This window comes from Cyprinodon tularosa, unplaced genomic scaffold (assembly GCF_016077235.1).
Source record: "Cyprinodon tularosa strain WSP-4 unplaced genomic scaffold, ASM1607723v1 ctg371, whole genome shotgun sequence".
Lineage (NCBI taxonomy): Eukaryota > Metazoa > Chordata > Actinopteri > Cyprinodontiformes > Cyprinodontidae > Cyprinodon > Cyprinodon tularosa.
This window is the reverse complement of record NW_024039087.1, coordinates 199,273-218,690: the sequence shown is the minus strand read 5'-3', so window position 1 is coordinate 218,690 and position 19,418 is coordinate 199,273. Positions and strand designations below refer to the sequence as shown.

Below are 19,418 nucleotides of genomic sequence, written 5' to 3'. Positions count from 1 at the left end.
CAGTGTCGAGGTTACTGCCCCCAGTGCACCAATGACCACAGCCGCTACCTTTGCCTTAACCTTCCTGGTTCTCTCTACTTTTTCCCTCAGGCCTTTGTATTTTTCAAATTTCTCATGTTCTTTTTTTTTTACTGCTCTTTCCATAATTTAGGGTGGCCGCATCACTCATTACAGCTGTAGTCTGCTGCGTATTAATGATCACAATTTGCTGTTACTTGCCCACAACCATGTTGTCTCTTTGTATCTGGACGTCCCACAGGATCTTAACTCTGTCGTTCTCAACAAACCTTGAGAGGTGGCTCCCATTTTGACCTGGGTATCTCAAGTTTGTATTCTACACAGATGCTTCTAAACACTATACCAGCCACTTGGTTATGATATTACATGTATTCCTTTCCTGCCAGTATTTAACATCCTGCTGTGAGATCGTAGATTGTTTCTGGGGCATCTTTGCATAACCTGCACCTGGGATCTTGCCTGGTATGGTAGGTCTGGGCTTCTATTCCTCTGCTGCTCAAGGTTTCCTCCTTTACTGCCATGATCAGTGCTTCTGTGCTGTCCTTCAGTCCCATGCAGTGTTTTTTTTTCCTTCATTTCCAGCTTCTACTGTCTGAGACATTCACTAAGCGCTTCATCCCTTGAGGCCATCTTCCTGATGTATTCTTGGAGCTTGGATGTTTAATCCTTAATGGTGGCTCTGATGCTCATTAGGCCTCTGCCTTCTTCTTTGTGGTTAGTCTGTGAACATTGATTTTGGGTGGAATTCACCATGCATGGTGGGTAGGTTCCATGTTTTAACATCAGTGGCCTGAATTTCCTCCTTCAGCCAACTTAATTTTTCCAGCAATGTTACTGATTACTGGTAACATAATGTTACCATGTTCCCATGTCCATTGATATGTTTAAAAGGGACATAATTGGTGGCTTGTTTTAGGGGTTAAAAATATGTTTTACTCCTCTGTTATAATCTGATTACTAATAAGGCATAGCTGTTGATTGCCTGGACCTTGTTCTTACCATCTGTTTGACTTTTCTGAACTTGCCTTACTCATTGCAGGTATTTGGCTGTTGCTGCTTTCCTTGTGGCCTTTTTGAGGTTGCCATTTGCCTGTGGTATTTGAACATACTTGTAGCTCTCTTCTACATCTCCTATTCTCCCTTCTGGGACTGTGATCCCCTCTGTGTGGATTACCTTTCCTCTCCTTGTCACCATTCAGCCACATTTCTCCAGGCTGAACAACATTTCAATATCCTGGCTGTAGATTCCAAAAGTGTGGATCAGCGAGTCAATGTCTCGTTCACTCTCAACTTACAGCTTGATATCATCCGTGTACAGGAGGTGGCTGATAGTGGCCCCATTTCGGAGTCAGTATCCATAGCCAGTCTTGTTGATTAGCTGGCTGAGGGAGTTTAGATATATACAGATCAACAGGAGAGACACAGAATCTCCTTGGGATATTCCACCTTAGATCGAGATTTTTGAAAGTGGCATGAAGTTAGCCTCAAGTGTGGTTTTCCACAGCCCCATGGAGTTTGAAGGTTCTTAAGAGTGCTGCTGACCTTGTACAACTTCAGGTACTACAGAATCTATCTGTGCTGAATTGAGTCGTAGGCTTTCTTGTAATCAAAATAGGGAGTGCATAGGTTTGTTTATCTGCTTTTACAGTCTCGGGCAACTGTTATGTCAACAAGTAGTTGGTGTTTAGGTCCTCTGGTGTTTTTACCCATGCCTTTCTGTGCATCTGTTATGTGTTGATCCGTTGTGCCCGCTTAACTTTATTCCTACCTTGTTCAGGTAGGTTTTCATGGTCAGCTTAGATATTTTAGCTGCTGTGCATCATTATGTGATGCTTCTTTCTCCCAGATACCTTTCCAGTACTGTTCAATCTCCAGCCTTGGGGCTGGCTCATGTGTTGTTACCCTGCCACTGGGAGTACACCTTAGCTCTTTTAGTGAAGAAATCTGGCTTCCACCTATTTGGTGTACTTCCTTAATCAGGCAGCCAATGCTTGAAGCCTTTGTTTGGCGGTTTCCAGGGCCTCAAGTATGGATATCTGTATTTCTGCATCATTCCTTTGCCTGATAAACCGATTTGGAGTTCTGAGAGTTGGCTTACTTCTTTCCTTGTTGCCTTAATTTTGTCTTCTATGGGCGTTCTTGTTCTTGCCAAGCTACCTGAGGATCAATAATGCTGTACTGTATATCAGCTCATTAGTTTTTGTGATTGTGGCAGCAGGGATTGTACTTAGTGCTTTATTTACATCTACCAGGGGAACTTTACTCAAGCCCATTGCCTTGGGTGACAGGTTCTCATCTGAGGCCTTATTTTATTTTTTCAGGTCAGTAGTTCCCCCATTCGATTCTTTAATCATTGGGGTTTGATACCCAATATCAGGAAGGTCAAAATATATATATATTTATACACACACACACACACACATATATACACACACTTTAAAATCCCCTTTTCCTTAGGAGAGCTATTTAGGTCCAAAGTGGGAGTTTTTTCTGGGGGATCCTGTAGAATTACAAGGAAGCTCATTTTAAATGAGCTCCGATAATTTTGAGCTCAATATTTAATGAAAATTAAAACATCAGGATTTTGCAAGTGGCTGTAAAAGCGTTTAGTTTCACTTAAACTTGCAAAAAGATACCAACATATTAGTGGGTGTGCATATATTTTAGTGTGCATATAAATGGAGTCCACAAGTTTTCAAGGATGGGAGGAAATTCAAAACCAACTTTGAGCTTTGCAATAATTTCAAAATTCAAAACATGGGGATATGGAGCCTCAAAGCTACATTTTGTGACCTTTTTTCTAGATATTTTATGAGATGCTTACATCCAGTGTGCAACAGAACAAACCACCTAGAGGTAGTTGAATTTTGCTGGGCAGTAAAATTAACTCCAAAAAGATCACATCACTGTGCAACATTTGGTGCAAATAATGTCCAGTCTACTGCCAGGAGTTTGGGATATATTGAACATAGGCATGCCTTGCAATGATACAGGCCATCTGTTAAGCCCATTCTTTTATAAAAAGAGAAAAAAAAAAATTGAAAAAAAGCTCTTTAAAAAAACTAACAAAACACTTTACTTACGGTAATCAAATGCAAAGGCAGTGATACTGCACAAAGCTGAGAATATGCCTAGTGTATGTTAAAAAAAAACAAAAAAAACTGTGACTTAATGAAAACAACTGATATATCTCATAGCTCTTCTGTTGTCCTAGAAAAAGCCATGCAAAACTGTAAATAAATAAAAATTCCTGAGTAAAATTAACTTTTTTTTTTTCAATTTCTAAAATCTTTTGCATCCAGTAGGGCAGTTTTTTCCCCAAAAATTACCAAAATAGCATTTTCAACAACAACAAAAAAGGTAGAAATCAAATGTCAGATTAATTTACACAGACTTTAATCTTTTTATTTACAGATTGGTCATTGACATTTATTTGTTGATGCAATTAAGATGAGGTCATATTCTTCTAGACTTGTCACAAGTTGTGTTGAACATCAATTTGAACATAAATTTTGTTTGTTTTTCTCTCAGATTAAAACCAGGAAATCAAATGCATCCATTTTCCTAAATAAAAGTGTTTTAAAACAAAAAGGAGAAACCCCAGATGAAGAGCAGTAATTTAAATCCATGTGTGGCAAAGGTGGAGGAGAGGGATCTCCAACAGGAGCTGCCAGACGCTGACTGATGGATGGTAGGTGGGGGGGACTTGGCATGAGGATGGCTACTGTGAGAACACCTCTAAGACACTTGATGAGCTGTTTTCACAAACGCAGAACAGGCCGACCTACACGGTTGTACTACAGTATGTTCTGAATTCTTTCATGACAGCAAAAAATCATTGGTTTTCAATCTGATGTTTTTTCTTTTTCCTTTGAATTAAATATACTGACACTACAATACAACTGCTAGAAAGATGTTCTCAGTTATCAGCAACCAGTTGATGCCAAAAAAACAGATTTATTTTATTAACTGTTGTCTGTTCTCAAGACCTTCTATTGAGATATTTAATCTATGGTTCGAAAAACGAGCCAAAAGTGTACTGAATAAGTAGAAGGTCCAAAAACTAAAAGTTGCCTTAGGTGGCTTTACCCTCTCCAACGAAAAGTTAGCATGAATGAAAATAAATGCACTGCATAGGCAAGGAAAAGCCGCTAACAGCTGCTTTTTGGATAGAGCCAGAAAACTGGGACAAAGACTGACAGAAGTGGGCAGGGTTTGGCATCTACTTTGCTTCAAAAGGACTCAGATGTGGATGTATGATTGTATTACTAAGTAACAAGGTGAGTGGCCTTAATCATCCAGAGGTATGAACTGACAGAGTTGATGATTGGAGTGTGATACAGCAGGTGAGATGTCGCACAGTGGGGATAAAGAGAAGAAGGGGAATGTGTCCGATGTAAAACAGAGGGTAGGATCGAGCAGGATTTGCCTTCAGACAGCAGAAGTTTGTAGGAGAGACAGACGTGCGGATCAGGAGGAATACGACAGGCGTCAAATTCAGTTGCTGAGGAGGAGCTCTGTTGCCGTCTCCACGTCCCAGGATTTTGACGACAATGCCACTATTACTGCATTCTGGAGATAAAGGAAAAACCAGGTGTTAACCAGCAGCAATGCAAGACAAATTTAAAGGAGAGAGCACTAAACAAAATAATTAAGTCCACTCACTTTTTCGAAGCCCATGGCACAGAGTTTGTCTATTTTACGTGTGTACTCTGGACTGGAGACGGGAGCTCCTGCGTAAACGTGAGACCAGAGTCTTGCCGTCTGTTTAAACATCTCTGGGTTTTGCTTGTACTGTGTAGGGAACAAAAAAAACAGAATATTTCATATGTATGGGGGCTAAGGTGACAGCTTTCAATAACGCTCCTTGTTAGATCATTTTTAGTTACCAGATCCATAAAGTTTAGAAGATCATCTATTTAATCACAAAATATACAACGGTCATGTATATCACCAGGACTCAAGAGTAAGGGTGCTCCGATTGATCGGTCACTGATCGTTATGGGCCGATAAAGGCTTTAATTAGTTTGATCGGCGGTCTCCATAAAGGCCGATCAGATGGGCCGATGAGACGCACTACTTGTTGGATTGGATTCACTCCTCCGATTCCTCTGTAGTTGCTCTGCATTGGTATGCGACTGGAAGTGGGGAAGAAGAAAACGGACGGTGGCCCGGTAGTGCATTTAGGTACTGTAATCTACGCGCAGCTAAAATGGCGGCCTCCCTACATTCACCAGTCTGGCAGTGCTTCAAGACAATACATTAGCGATTTGCAACGTGTGTGCCAAGGAAATTCCACGAGGCGGATGAACCTCTACCTAGCCGCTTGTTTTTTTGCGAGACAATAAAAGTCGTTTCCCCGCTCTCGCACAAGCAGCACAAGCCTACCTCTGTGCTCCATGCACAAGTGTAGATAGTGAGCGACTTTTTAGCACAGCAGGGAATATTGTAGATTAGAAGAGGAACAAGCTGTCTGCCAAAAATGCAGAGATGCTTATATTTTTAAAGAAAAATCTGCCACTGATGCTTAACAAGTACAGGTGCTGGTCATAAAATTAGAATATCATGAAAAAGTAGATTGATTTCAGTAATTCCATTTAAAAAGTGAAACTTGTATATTATATTCATACATTACATACAAACTCATATATTTCAGATGTTTATTTTGTTTAATTTTGATGATTACAAATGACAACAAATGAAAATCTCAAATTCATCATATCAGAAAATTAGAATATTACTGAAGACCAATAAAAACAAAGGATTTATAGAAATGTTGGCCAACTGAAAAGTATGAACATGAAAAGTATGAGCATGTACAGCACTCAGTATTTAGTTGGGCCTCCTTTGGCCTGTATTACTGCAGCAATGCGGCGTGGCATGGAGTCGATCAGTCTGTGGCACTGCTCAGGTGTTATGATAGCCCAGGTTGCTCTAATAGTGGCTTTTAGCTCTTCTGAATTGTTGGGTCTGGTGTATTGCATCTTCTTCTTCACAATACCCCATAGATTTTCTATGGGGTTAAGGTCAGGAGAGTTTGCTGGCCAATTAAGAACAGGGATACCATGGTCCTTCAACCAGGTACTGGTAGCTTTGGCACTGTGTGCAGGTGCCAAGTCCTGTTGGAAAATGAAATCTGCATCTCCAAAAAGTTGGTCAGCTGCAGGAAGCATGAAGTGCTCTAAAACTTCCTGGTATGTGGCTGCGTTGACCCTGGACCTCAGAAAACACAATGGACCAACACCAGCAGATGACATGGCACCCCAAACCATCACTGACTGTGGAAACTTTACACTGGACTTCAAGCAACATGGATGAAGTGCCTCTCTTCTTTTCCTCCAGACTCTGGGACCTTGATTTCCAAAGGAAATGCAAAATTTACTTTCATCAGAGAACATGACTTTGGACCACTCACCAGCAGTCCAGTCCTGTTTCTCTTTAGCCCAGGCAAGACGCTTCTGACGCTGTCTGTGGTTCAAGAGTGGCTTGACACAAGGAATGCGACAGCAGAAACCCATGTCTTTCATACGTCTGTGTGTGGTGGTTCTTGAAGCACTCACTCCAGCTGCAGTCCACTCTTTGTGAATCTCCCCCACATTTTTGAATGGGTTTTGTTTCACAATCCTCTCCAGGGTGCGGTTATCTCTCTTGCTTGTACACTTTTTTCGACCACATCTTTTCCTTCCCTTCGCCTCTCTATTAATGTGCTTGGACACTGAGCTCTGTGAACAGCCAGCCTCTTTAGCGATGACCTTTTGTGTCTTGCCCTCCTTGTGCAAGGTGTCGATGGTCGTCTTTTGGACAACTGTCAAGTCAGCAGTCTTCCCCATGATTGTGTAGCCTATAGAACTAGACTGAAAGACCATTTAAAGGCTTTTGCAGGTGGTTTGAGTTAATTAGCTGATTAGAGTGTGGCACCAGGGGCCATCAATTTTGAACCTTTTCACAATATTCTAATTTTCTGATATGATGAATTTGAGATTTTAATTTGTTGTCATTTGTAATCATCAAAATTAAACAAAATAAACATCTGAAATATATGAGTTTGAATGTAATGTATGAATATAATATACAAGTTTCACTTTTTAAATGGAATTACTGAAATCAATCTACTTTTTCATGATATTCTAATTTTATGACCAGCACCTGTAAGCTTTAAGAGAAATGGATTTACTAATCTCTATTCCTCTTCTTTCTCATTGACTCATGATTTCCATGCTGTGCACTTTAAATGTATGTAGATTTAAAGGAACTAAAAGAACATTTAAAGTTAGCATTTGTTTGAAATTTACAAAACTTTATTACTACTGAAAAATGTCTGCAGTGATTAAAAGGACATTTTAGATTTTGAGCTAGGACAAAAAGCCAAACAAGTACTGATATATCATCTAAAGATGTGTGACTGTTCCGTCATGGCTTCTATTTTCAGTTAATTACCGCAGGACAAGCCTAAAATACATACCTTATGCCTTTCTATCATGGCATCCCAAAATATTAGATTTTGTCTTCTTTGCTCTGCACTTTAGGTTTAAGTACACTTTAAGTTTGTGTAAATTAACAATGACAGATTTTTTGTATCTTATTTAGAAATAAGGCTTATTTGTTAAGCTCTAAGCTGTTTAAGACGTTTCTAAGGAAGTAAAATGTTGAACGTTTCTTGTCAATAGAAGTATACAGTTGACAATTCACAATACATTATCTTCTGTTAATTTAAACACATATAAATTTTTGTTAAGATTATTAAAATTGAATATATGACATGATAAATAGAAGGCTTCAGATAGACCCAGTGATCGGTGACCAGTGATCGGTATCAACCAATACTGCTTTCAGCAATCAGTGATCGGCCCCAAAAATCCTGATCGGAGCACCCTTACTCAAGAGTTTAAAGCTTTTTCATTCAGATGAGAAGTCATTGTTTTTGGAATTTGAAAAGGAATCTGCTTAGTCATTTCATCTGGATGGCATTAATGTGGTCTCCAATAATGACGTCAAAGAAAAAAAAAACTTTGCAATAAATAAGGACTTGTCATTTAAAGTCTACTTTAAACATATTTCCTTTTTTCATTTTTTTCAAAAAAAATAATCAAAAATTAGAAATCTTGTCTAGGGGTGATGATCAGAAACTAATCCATGCATCTTTTGCTTCAAGGCAGGACTATTGTAATTCTTTACAATCAGAAGTCCACACACTGCAGGTAAAAGCCTTCAGCTGATTAAAAATGCTGCATCCAGAGTCCTGGTGAAAATTAAAAAGAACGATCATACTTTTATTTCAGCCTCCCCTTATTGTCTTCTTGATAAATCAAGAGCAGAATTTGAAATCCTCCTACTGAAGTTAAAGCCATAAATAACAAAGCTCCACCAGTTTTAGTCAGTGAAGCAGAGACACTGTCTACACTTAAGACTAGGCTTTATACTTTTCTTTCTGATAAAGCTTATAGTTAAGAGTGGCTCAATTATTCTGTGCTATCGCTATAGTTATGCTGCTATAGACTTGAACTACTGGATGATATTAGAAGCACTTTTCATCATTCTGCTTTGTTGTACTTCTACCCTCCAATTGTGCAGTATTTGTTAGTTCAAATTCTAACTTTATGTCCCGCTTTTTGTCATAATCAAACCTGGTTTTGGTTTGGCTGTGACACCCTCATAGAAAGAAATATCAGCTGGGCTTCTGTCATCATCAACTTTAGTTATACATGATATCGTCCGTTTTTCATTGCTTAGCCCCGTTTCTCTCAAAAGGACTCTCTTTCAAGAGAATTATCAGCTCAGCTTTTACAGAGACTAATTGCATGTGCTCTTTCATCCCTCTGACATGATAACTGGCTCAGAGCTCATCTGCTTAACTGTTTCTTTCCTAGACAGAGCCACCTATGGAGCTAGTTTACCATTAGCTTTTCTAACAAAATTAAATTAAAAATATAGATCAGGCCTTTTTTTCCCGTTTCATCTCTGCTTCTGTCTTCTTAAATCCCCAGTCAGCCTCGGAGAAGGCCGGTCACACTGAGCCTGGTTCCTCTGGGGTTTCTTTCTGTTAAAAGGGAGTTTTTCCTCTCTGCTGTTGCTGTATACATACTTGCTGCAGAGTCAATGGCACAATGCAAGCGAAGGACTACTTTAGCTACATACTTATCCAGGAGGAGTCAATTTTGCAGTCAATGACTCGATGTAATCAGCAGTGTCCTTAGATAGGAAATTTTAAGTCTGTTCATATAATTTGATTTAATTTCCTCTGTAAAGTGCCTTGAGATTACGTGTTTTTTTTTTTTTTCTATAAAAATAATCTGAACTAAATTTACACGGCAAATTTATTTATATAGTAAACACTCATGTTCGTATATAAACCAGTGACCCAATAAAAGTTTCCAGTAATTAAGTGTTTTATCCATAAATTAACTTTGATAACTGGGGAAATAGCTGTCAATTAGTGATATAGCCATTATAATACATAACAGTTGACAACTTCACATAAATAAGCGCATCTTTGTCTAGATGTCAAATACCCCTATAGAAGGGCACAAAAAGTTTCCACATGAAAAAATCTTTACCAAGTTAAAAAGGTATATTGTCATTAATTTAAAGCCTGTTCATCATTTGTGATTCATTCTTAACAATCTAGTCAACAATGTGTTGTTTTTGACTGGTTTTATACAACAACTTGGCGTGATTAGAACACTTTAATGGAAAATATTTTAATCCAATGATATGCATCTCAAGTATCCAGGAAATAGTTAATATTGAAGTATTTTTTTTTTTAGAATTCATATTTTAAATCATATTTAATCATTTAATCGTTTTAATTTATATGATGATGTGTTACAACAGCAGACAGCTAAATTAGTGCTTTTCATACATGAACACGAATGGCAGAGCTCAGAAAAGAAGAGGTAGAACAAAAAGTTTTCATTCCATGATAAAAACTCCAATCTTATCCGGAAAATACCTCGGAAAAAAATACTTTGTGCAGATAAGGTTAAGCCCAGAATTATTCATGTTCCAGTCAAGTTTTAACTCAGAGGTTGCTTTTATTAAGCCAGAATGATTTTTCCTAATGGCAATGACAAAGTGTCTCCCAGAAGACATTTTACAAGTGCATAAGTGTTGGATTTTTTTCTTTTTAGCTTTTATTAGCATTTGAGCAAAGGAAAAGAGCATGTCCAAAATTTTTCACCCCCTTTGCAAACTGTCACAGTTTATGAGAAAATGCAAAGTTCTACCACACCAAACAGTCCAAGCTGCTCCTAGTCACCCTAATTTATGGGAAACATCAGTTTCAATTAACCGAACGGACACTGCACTCTGCTGGGTACCATAGACACAGACCAAGGGAGATGCTACTTCTCCTGGATAGGCATACAAATATCTGCGTAGCCTTTGCAATTGCTCAACTAAAAGACGAAGCCTTCTGTTTACATATTTGTTCTTTTCAGATTTTTTTTTTAAGTCAACATGTGCTGTTTTACGGATTTAAAATAAGGACCAGGCAAAAAGGAAAAAAAAGAAAAACTTTAAAGGTTTAAATTGTAACCCTAACCCTATTTAAACAAAGCCTTTAAAAAGAGGTCAGCCCTACTACCACCCTTGCTTAGCTTGGCAGTAAGAGGTTAAAAGTAGGCCTGGGTGATATGGTTGGAAAATCTCATTTCTGATTTTTTATTTTTTTTTTCTGTCCCCTTAAAATAATAAAAAGATATTTCTTCAACAATTGGTCAATTATTTATCAAAAATATATATTTTAACTTGCTTAGCTTGGCAGTTATCATTTATTTTATTATGAAGCTATTATGTCACATTTAATGGCACACAAATTCATATTATTAACTACTTTTTCAAGCAATTTTATATTATTAAGTCCTTTATTTATTTCTGTAGGCATTTTTAATTATGGCAGGATCGGTCCTCCATAAGTAACACCTACCTGAAGGCATCAAAATCATTTTTTTTTTCAATTCATCTAAAAAAGACAAAGTTATTAAGCCAACATGCCTGAAAAAAAAACAGTTTACACTTAATATAAAACAACTACTACACATTTTATATGCATAGAAAATGTCTAAAACTTAAGAAGTTTTGATGTTCAGAAATTCCCCTTCATAAGTTCTGGATAGATGACAAAGATGGTTTTTAATCTTTAAATGAAAAAAGGTTTTGTTTTTGGTACAATTACGCTTCAATCAAGCTCTGAATAGATTGGTCTTTCAGCTAATAGCAATCTTGTGTAATTGCTTACATGACTGATAAGTTGTTTTAAAATTTTTTCAATAATTGATAAATAACAGTCAATGTGAATAATTTCCCTTTTTGGGCCAATTTTCAGTCATGCGAGAACTTTTAGAATCAAGTAGATTTTGGGCTCATTGTGCGTCCTGCGTTGTGTAATATATGGGGGGTAACAAGGGATAATCAGACTCTCACGACCACCTCTCGATCGCTAATCATACAGTCAGAGGAAAATCAGATGTGAAATTCAGTCAGCCCTTGTGAGGTGATTGTAAGCGTAAACTTGCTCTTGAAGCTGTGTTAAAAAACCGATTTACCTCGATTTTGCACCTTGTTTGTGTGCAAACAAGAGAACTCTTATTCCTCTCTGACTTTACTTCAGCATAAACGAGTCCGACCAATGCCATCTTTCCACTAGGCTGAGTCTGATGTGTGGTTTTTCGGAAGATTTTAATCAAAAAGTTGAGCTATGGCCAGTAAAAAGCACCATGAAAAAAGGAAAATACAAAAAGATTCTCTGCAAAACCATCAGGCAAACTACAGAGAACCTTGGCCTTGAGTATTAGTCGACATTTTAGGAAAATAACTCAAAACATGCTACTATTTTGAAAGTTCTCCCACTTAGAAATAATGGAGGGGTCTGAAATTTTCATTATAGGTGCATGTCCATTATGAGAAACATAATCTAAAAAAAAAAAAATACAAATCCAGAAATCACAATATATGACTTTTTAAGTATTTATCTGTATGATACAGCTGCAAATAAGTATTTGAACATCTATCAGCTAGAATTCTGACCCTTAAAGACCTGTTAGTCTTCCTTCAAAATTTCCACCTCCTCTCCGTTTATTTTCCTAAATTAGATGCACCTGTTTGACGTCGTTAGCTGCATAAAGACACCTGTCCACCCAATACAATCAATAAGAATCTAACTACTAACATTGCCAAGACCAAAGAGCTATCTAAAGACACTAGAGACAAAATTGTACTCTTCCATAAGGCTGGAAAGGGCTACGGGGAAATTGCCAAGTAGTTTGGTGAAAAAAGGTCCGCTGTTAAAGCAATCATTGGAAAATGGAAGAAGCTAAACATGACTATCAGTCTCCCTCGGATTGGGGCTCAATCCAAGATCTCACCTTGTGGGGTCTCAATGATCCTAAGAAAGGTGAACAATCAGCCCAGAGCTACACGGGAGGAGAAGGTCAATGACCTGTAAAGAACTGCATGGCAGGGAAGGTTCCCCTGCTTAAACAAACACATGTCAAGGCACGTCTTAAGTTTGCCAGTGACCCTTTGGATGATTGAGAGGAGTCATGGGAGAAAGTCATGTGGTCAGATGAGACAAAAATAGAACTTTTTGGTCATAATTCAACTAATCGTGTTTGGAGGAAGAAGAATAATGAGTACCATCCCAAGAACACCATCCCTACTGTGTATGGGTATGGTTTTCTGCACATGGGACAGGGCGACTGCTCTGTATTAAGGATGACCAACGCCCATGTATTGCGGGACTTTGGGAAACAATCTCCTTCCTTCGGTAAGAGCATTGAAGATGGGTCGAGGCTAGTAATGCATGATAACAATTTCAACCAACATCCAATAATTTCATGACCGATAACAATTCCGATAATGATAGTTCATATACAATATCCTCTTTGGATAATCTGGGGCGCTCTTCAAATTTTTACTTTATTTGTGTCATCACACAAAACATTTGTCTTTGGCTTTAATTAACAGCAGCAAAAGACAATTCAATTGAAACACAAAGAGCATCCCTTGAAAATTCATTGTTGAACCAACCTATGGTTTAACTGCAGAGATATTTGTAAAGTACAGTATTTTTCAAATATAAGATTATATGTACTAAAGTCACTTAGTAACAAAAAATGAAAACAAAAGTCGAAGAAAAATGGGCATCTTACAACATTTTTCACAATCTGCAAAGTTATATCTGGAGCAAAGTCAAATATTTTCAAACATAAAATTAGATCTACCAACACATGTATATCAGCTTCGATATCAAAAAATGTATGTACATGAAAGTGCGTCCTCAAAAATGTGAACAATCAACAAAACATTGCCTGAATGCATGAGGCCTTGTAGTCATTGTGTGTGTAGCATTGCTTTTTGCATGTTTAAAATCTTAATCCAACCACAGAGCTGTTAAGCTTAACATGCTAACCGGACTAACATCTGACTTCCATATGTCTGTGGTAAAACTTAGGTGCAGTCAGTTTTTGTTGATCAAGTTGTGGATGTGTGTTGTGTCTACCTTAATAAGGGAAGGCAGGTACACGTCTGAGAGGAAGCAATGGCACTGGATGGTGTAACGTGGCTCTGAAAGAGCTATTTAGTTACGAAAATCCAGGTTCTCAGAGACAGAAATAGGCTAGTTTTCGAGCGCTATAAATTCCATCACTTTGTTGTTAATAGCTTTAGCTTTTTCCACCTTCTCTTGAAATGTTTTTTAAGGCTTTCAAAAGCCTTCTGAATGGAGACATCTGTCCTGCGTATTGGTATTGTCTTAGCCTTAGCATCGCTACCTGCCACCATAACTGCTTCATATTGTTTCCATATTGCTTTGCCATGATGACTATTTTTCAGGTGAGTTATTAGGTTTGTTTTGTTAAACCTGAAGCCTTTTTTCCTCCTCTGAATTCTTGCTGAACAAGCTTTAATGAATCAATTTAACATCAGTCTAATTTCAAGTCGAGAACAAAACTTGTGGGTTGAAGCAAACTAACAAAGTCAAAATTTGCCAGCTGTATGAATTATTTCAGGTTTTGAGGTGGTTAAAACCTGCTGCTATCTTTTTAAATGTACGCTTCGACAGGTTAGAATTAGGGGGGGGAAAGTAGGTTTCAGACACTAAAGTGGTGTTTGCATTCTGCTGCTGCAACAATATGAAAACCTTAAACAAATCAAAATGAGTGTGAAAACGGAAGCCTTTCACAACAACTTTAAGTTCAGTTTGTGCTCAAAAGTGCTGCAAAAATACAAACAGATCAAACTGTGTTCTATCCAAATAAATTTAGAGTACAACTACTGATTAGGGGTTCTTCAAAGGTTTTAACATAAATAAAAATCAATGATAAAAAATGTAAGACAAATAAAGAAACACAAATAAAGCTGACAAATGCACATACCTGATTGGCTACAACGGCATCCTGTGGATCATCTGGTTCTGCAGCTGCCAGTAAAGCTTGTAATGACAAAAGGACTGTCCTCAGCGTCATGGCTGCTGCCCTGAAACAACATATCATTGTAAGCGGCAAACTAAACCAACAAAGAAAACAAAAACAAAAGATGCCGAGACACACAAACGCATTTAACAGAATGATGAAAACAGCTGTCCATTCATGCTCCAGACTGCACATTAAAAATCTTTACCCTATATAGAGGAAATTATCAGACTTTGGTATCAGGGCCATTATTATGGCATGGGAAACATAATGTGCTTGAAAACTGCAGCTAATTGGAGCCTTCATAACAGCTTTATGGTAAAAACAACAGTTCAGCTGCACAAATGCAATTTGTGGATTTCATCAACAGGATTCCACAGATCTGCAAGGTTCAACAGCAGGGTTCTGCTAGCTCTGTTCACTATGGGGTGCATTTAGTTGGCATTGGTCAAGCCCATCTGTTCCCGTAAGGTTCTGATGTATACACTCCACCAGTATTAAAAAGAAAGCTGCCCGAGTAAGAACACAAACCCTTTAATCGAAGGAAGAAGGAGACTAAAACAAACAGAAGGTCCATTTGTGTAAAAAGTTGTTCTACATTTATAAAATTTTACATCAGCCTCATGTTCCTCTCTGTTAAAATGAAGAACAGCTTCCGGTTCTTTAAACTAAAAATAAATAAATAGTTAATACAATAGCAATGGTTTTCTTCACTTAGAGTGCAAGAAATAAATAAAAGTATCCTTCTAGAACCAATTTTAGTCTTTCTGGTAAAATAAAGGTTAGTCTTAGTTGAGAAAATTATGGAGAAACAAATGAAAATCTTGATACTGATTCACTCACCACTGATCTTTAAGAATGTCCAGACATATTGCACCTGTGACCGAGCTGATATTGGGATGCCAGATCTTTGTGATAAACCGCACCTGAGGTATTGAAAGGAGCAATGAATTGTGAGTGGATTAATAGAAAACACATTTATTAATGCATATTGTCCATTGCTACAGAAATAGGATGAACCTTTACCTTGGGTGGATTGAATGGATACGTCTCTGGAATTTTAATTTCTAGTTGATATCTACCTCCTGTCAAAAATGAAAGCAATAACAAGATGAAGATAATTGATTGGAATATTTAGGGCTGAAACATTTTGATTAATCGTGACTAATTGATTTAAATAATTGTCATTAATTCAGTAATTGATTAATTATTAACTGGAGTACAGAAACTCTAAAATATGCCTTTAGCTAACAGAGCAACCCATTTAGAGCAGTAATTATATCAAAACTTTAAAAGAATATTATCATTTCGCATTTAAGATTTTTTTTTAAAGTTTCAGTCTGTTAATATGTTCTATCAAGACCTCCTCAAGTGGAAAAGTTTTTAACTGGTTTAATTTTGTAAAAAAATCATCTTTAAAGAACCTTTGGCTATCCGATTATTTATTGATTCATCGGAAAAAAAATCGACAGGTTAATCGACTAGTAAAATAATCGTTAAAGCCCTAAAGCAATTTAGCCAAGATTTTTAAACTAAAACGTTAAACAGTGTATACTACATAATATTGAAATTGTAGAAACTAGTAGCACATAATTTCTTAACCATCAGGTAGATCTATCAAAATAAAAGCCCATATAAATCCTCAAGCCTTACAGAACCTTATAATTGTAGCGCAAGCTCCGTCAAAGGGTACGCTGCACTCCTCTAAATTCATCACTGTTACACAGGTGGGACCTTTGAATATTTGGTTGAAATGCAAAGTTCCCAACACGCCCGTGCAATACTATTGTTTATTATTGCAATGAATGTAGATACTATTGCAATAAACCCACATTTCAATTAATCTTTCCCCATCAACACCATGATCCCATCAAATTTTCTCTTCGGTCAAAATGTTTTTTTTTTGTACGAAGATTTTGTAATGGTGCATGCAATTCAATTTAGTTACGAATAGAGATGAACACAACTAAGTAAATACGCTGTAAAATGACTGTTTAATAGTACAACCAACATCTTGCATAAATAATAGTGAAAGTCTTTTTAACTGCCATAATATCTTTTGCAAGGTGAGTTTCAATGCATCATCACTGAACCCCCAAATCAATGTATTCCAAAGGAAATTATGGCATTTCCAAATTTATGTTGGGATGATTATGGTGAGTCAACATCACCTTTCACAACTGATCAACATAATTTTTTTTTTTGTCACATTCCAATTTGTAGATGTCCTTTTTCTTATGTCAAGAGTCTTTGAGATTGTATGAATGTCTCCAAGAGATCATAATAAGATGAATAAGGTGAGGGATAGCAAAAGCACAGTGGAAGGTATGAATTAATGGATGGTCACAGAGATGAGATCAAAAACACATCCGGAGTAAAACGAATACTTGTTAATGTCGTTCAAGGGTTTATTTATTTTTTTACCAATACTATTAGATATTTAAAAAGAAATTATCAGAGAAAGTGTTTCAAAACAATAACAATTTCTCATTGCTTTAGGGCTGCATCTATTGATCATTTCAGTAATCAATTAATGTATTAATTTTTTTTTATTTAAGAGAGATACTTTTAGTAAATTACCATTTCTAAATAAGCTATGATTTGAAATAAGAAAAATTGTTACACATTTAAAATGAATTGCATGTGGCAAAACATGTAACACATAAATTCATTGAGCTTTGCCTTCATTACTGCAGTAAGCAGGTTACTCTTTTAGAAAACTGTGTTTAAGGCCCCGTCCACACGAAGTCAAAACGAACACGAAACGCTGATATTTTCCAAAACGTTTGCCGTAAAGACGGAGACGTAAAATAAATGTGAGCGTCCACACGAATGCATGAAAACGCTGCAAAATGTATGCCAGGCCTGTAAGTGGCGCTGTGGTGCCAAAGCAAAAATAAGCGACGAAATGTTGGGCATGTGCCCTAATATTTATACATGGTTGCCCTGCAGGGCCATTTTCGTGGTTAAGTGAAATTCAGGTGCTGAACTATGTCGTCGATATTGCTCTGTTCTTCCTGGAGATATTCCAGAAGAAGATTCTGTTGTAAGCCCGACAGCAGGGTGAGTAGCATTAGCAACGGCGCCATTGTTGTTGTGATACTGGTCACGCATGCGTGTGTAGAGGCGATGCTATGACGCATGCGTGTAAAAAAAAATATGCGGTTAGGGCGTAAAGATGGAAACGCGAAAACGGCGTTTCAGAATCTTCCCACTCTGAAGGCTGAATAAAAAAATGATCGTTTACAGACCCCCGAAACGCCGGCTTCGTGTGGATGAGAGGCTGGTTTGGTGAAAAATTTGTGCGTATAGGCCAGGGTTCGTCTTCGTGTGGACGGGGCCTAAGAGTCTTTCTGCCATTACTTTAGGTAACGATTCAATTACCTAATTAGTTGACAATTATCTCTGCAATCAGTTCCTTTTTTTTAGCCCTACAGCCTTTTTCTAAACTTCATGAAAAATCTTTTAAAAGAAATCTGATTTCAATACCGAACAAAGTATTTTAATAGGTTGTTTTTATCAATCGTTCCTTCAGTTCAGAAAACTTTTTTGATGTTGTTCGCATAGCTTTTGTGGGTTGTGGTAGGAGAATTCTTATGATAATGTAAAAATGCATCTCAATTACTATCATGTTTTGTCCTCCTCACACCTGCCAAACCTGTTTATTTTTTTAGACTGCATTTGTTCATTTAACCGATTAGACTGTTAATATGCTTAAGAACCTATGTAGAATAAAATCTGTTATGTGAGTGCATGCTATTCGGTCAATGAGGGGTCAAGAGTCCATTAAAAGTTGGCAGTGACAGCAGTGTCTCTTTAAAAGTTCCTCACCTTCATATGGCGTGTCAGGGGGCCCTGCTATTTCTCCTCTGAGTTCTGTGAAGTTCTCATCCACCAAGTCTACCTTTATTTGGTTTTTGCTTGTCTGGAAGAGTAAACAGAAAGGAAGCATTAAACACTGAGAAGGCTGTTAACAGTCGACTATCCTGTAAACACAATTCACCATTAACTGCCAACTCATGCAACATTGAGATGGTGAAAGGTTGACCTCAACTTGTTGCATGTTTAAAGCTCTCTGTGTTAGAGCGATTCCAATTTGACTCCTAATGATGTATATTGGGTGAAAATGACACGTGGGTTAACTATGCTTTAATTACTACAACTCCCAAAAACATTTGCTCCGGTTGCCCCAGCTAGCTTAGCGACTAGCTAGGGTGATCACTTAAAATATTCTCAGATTGCTTTATAGGCTGAAATGTATTGGGCTGTTTTAAAGCAAGAGGTACTCTTTTAACCTTTGCCTTAACGAAGTGGCAAATTTTTGTTAGCTGACGTTTTTGCCTCCTTATTATCAAAGCGTTACGGCTAGCTACAGCTAGCCACTTTAGAGAACAAGCGTCACTCTCATTCAGCCGCAGAAAGTGAAACAAATTGAGGTCCGGCTTGGAGTGGCAAACACGACAACATACCTCTTCGCTCTTCAGGACTTCCTTGAACTCCCGTTTTATCCTCTGAACAGCAATATTGGCCATAGTTTCCACGGTGTAACCGTCCGTCTGGTTGGTTGGGGCCTCGTCGCCAGTCCGACCAGTGAGCTAGCGCTAGCTGCTTTTACCGACAGCAGCTCCTGAGTTTTTTTTGTTTGTTTTTTTTTTATAATACACAGAAGCAAAAATAACAACTGGAAAGTCGCACACCTTTTGTCTCGTCCGTCCCCGATGTTAGTGGGAAGTTTAATGCGGGCGAAATAGCCTAACGTGTATCTGTCATCTCAACTGTGCCACAACACAATGGTTGGTGGAACAGAAAACATTTTAATACCAAAAACTGCATGCAGTCTAGAGAGGGTCACGTGACCCAGAGCGTCAGCGCTGCCTCCCATTGGTCAATCACTAAAAAACATGAATAATAATAATTATTATTTTTGTTATAATTATTATTATTATTATTATTATTATTATTATTATTATTATTATTATTATTATTATTATT

General features: G+C 37.5%; 1 protein-coding gene across 1 annotated transcript; it reads right to left on the bottom strand.

Annotated features, from left to right (window-relative positions):
* Window positions 1-3,392: 3,392 nt before the first annotated feature.
* Window positions 3,393-19,259, bottom strand: ube2ka (ubiquitin-conjugating enzyme E2Ka (UBC1 homolog, yeast)). The gene is made up of 7 exons (XM_038296538.1): window positions 18,896-19,259; window positions 18,258-18,351; window positions 15,453-15,511; window positions 15,270-15,352; window positions 14,391-14,490; window positions 4,684-4,812; window positions 3,393-4,590 (listed from the first exon to the last, which is right to left on the bottom strand). Exons 1-7 carry the CDS (start codon window positions 18,956-18,958, stop codon window positions 4,516-4,518), a joined length of 603 nt encoding a protein of 200 aa, XP_038152466.1. The 5' UTR covers window positions 18,959-19,259; the 3' UTR covers window positions 3,393-4,515.
* Between the last annotated feature and the right edge of the window lie 159 nt (window positions 19,260-19,418).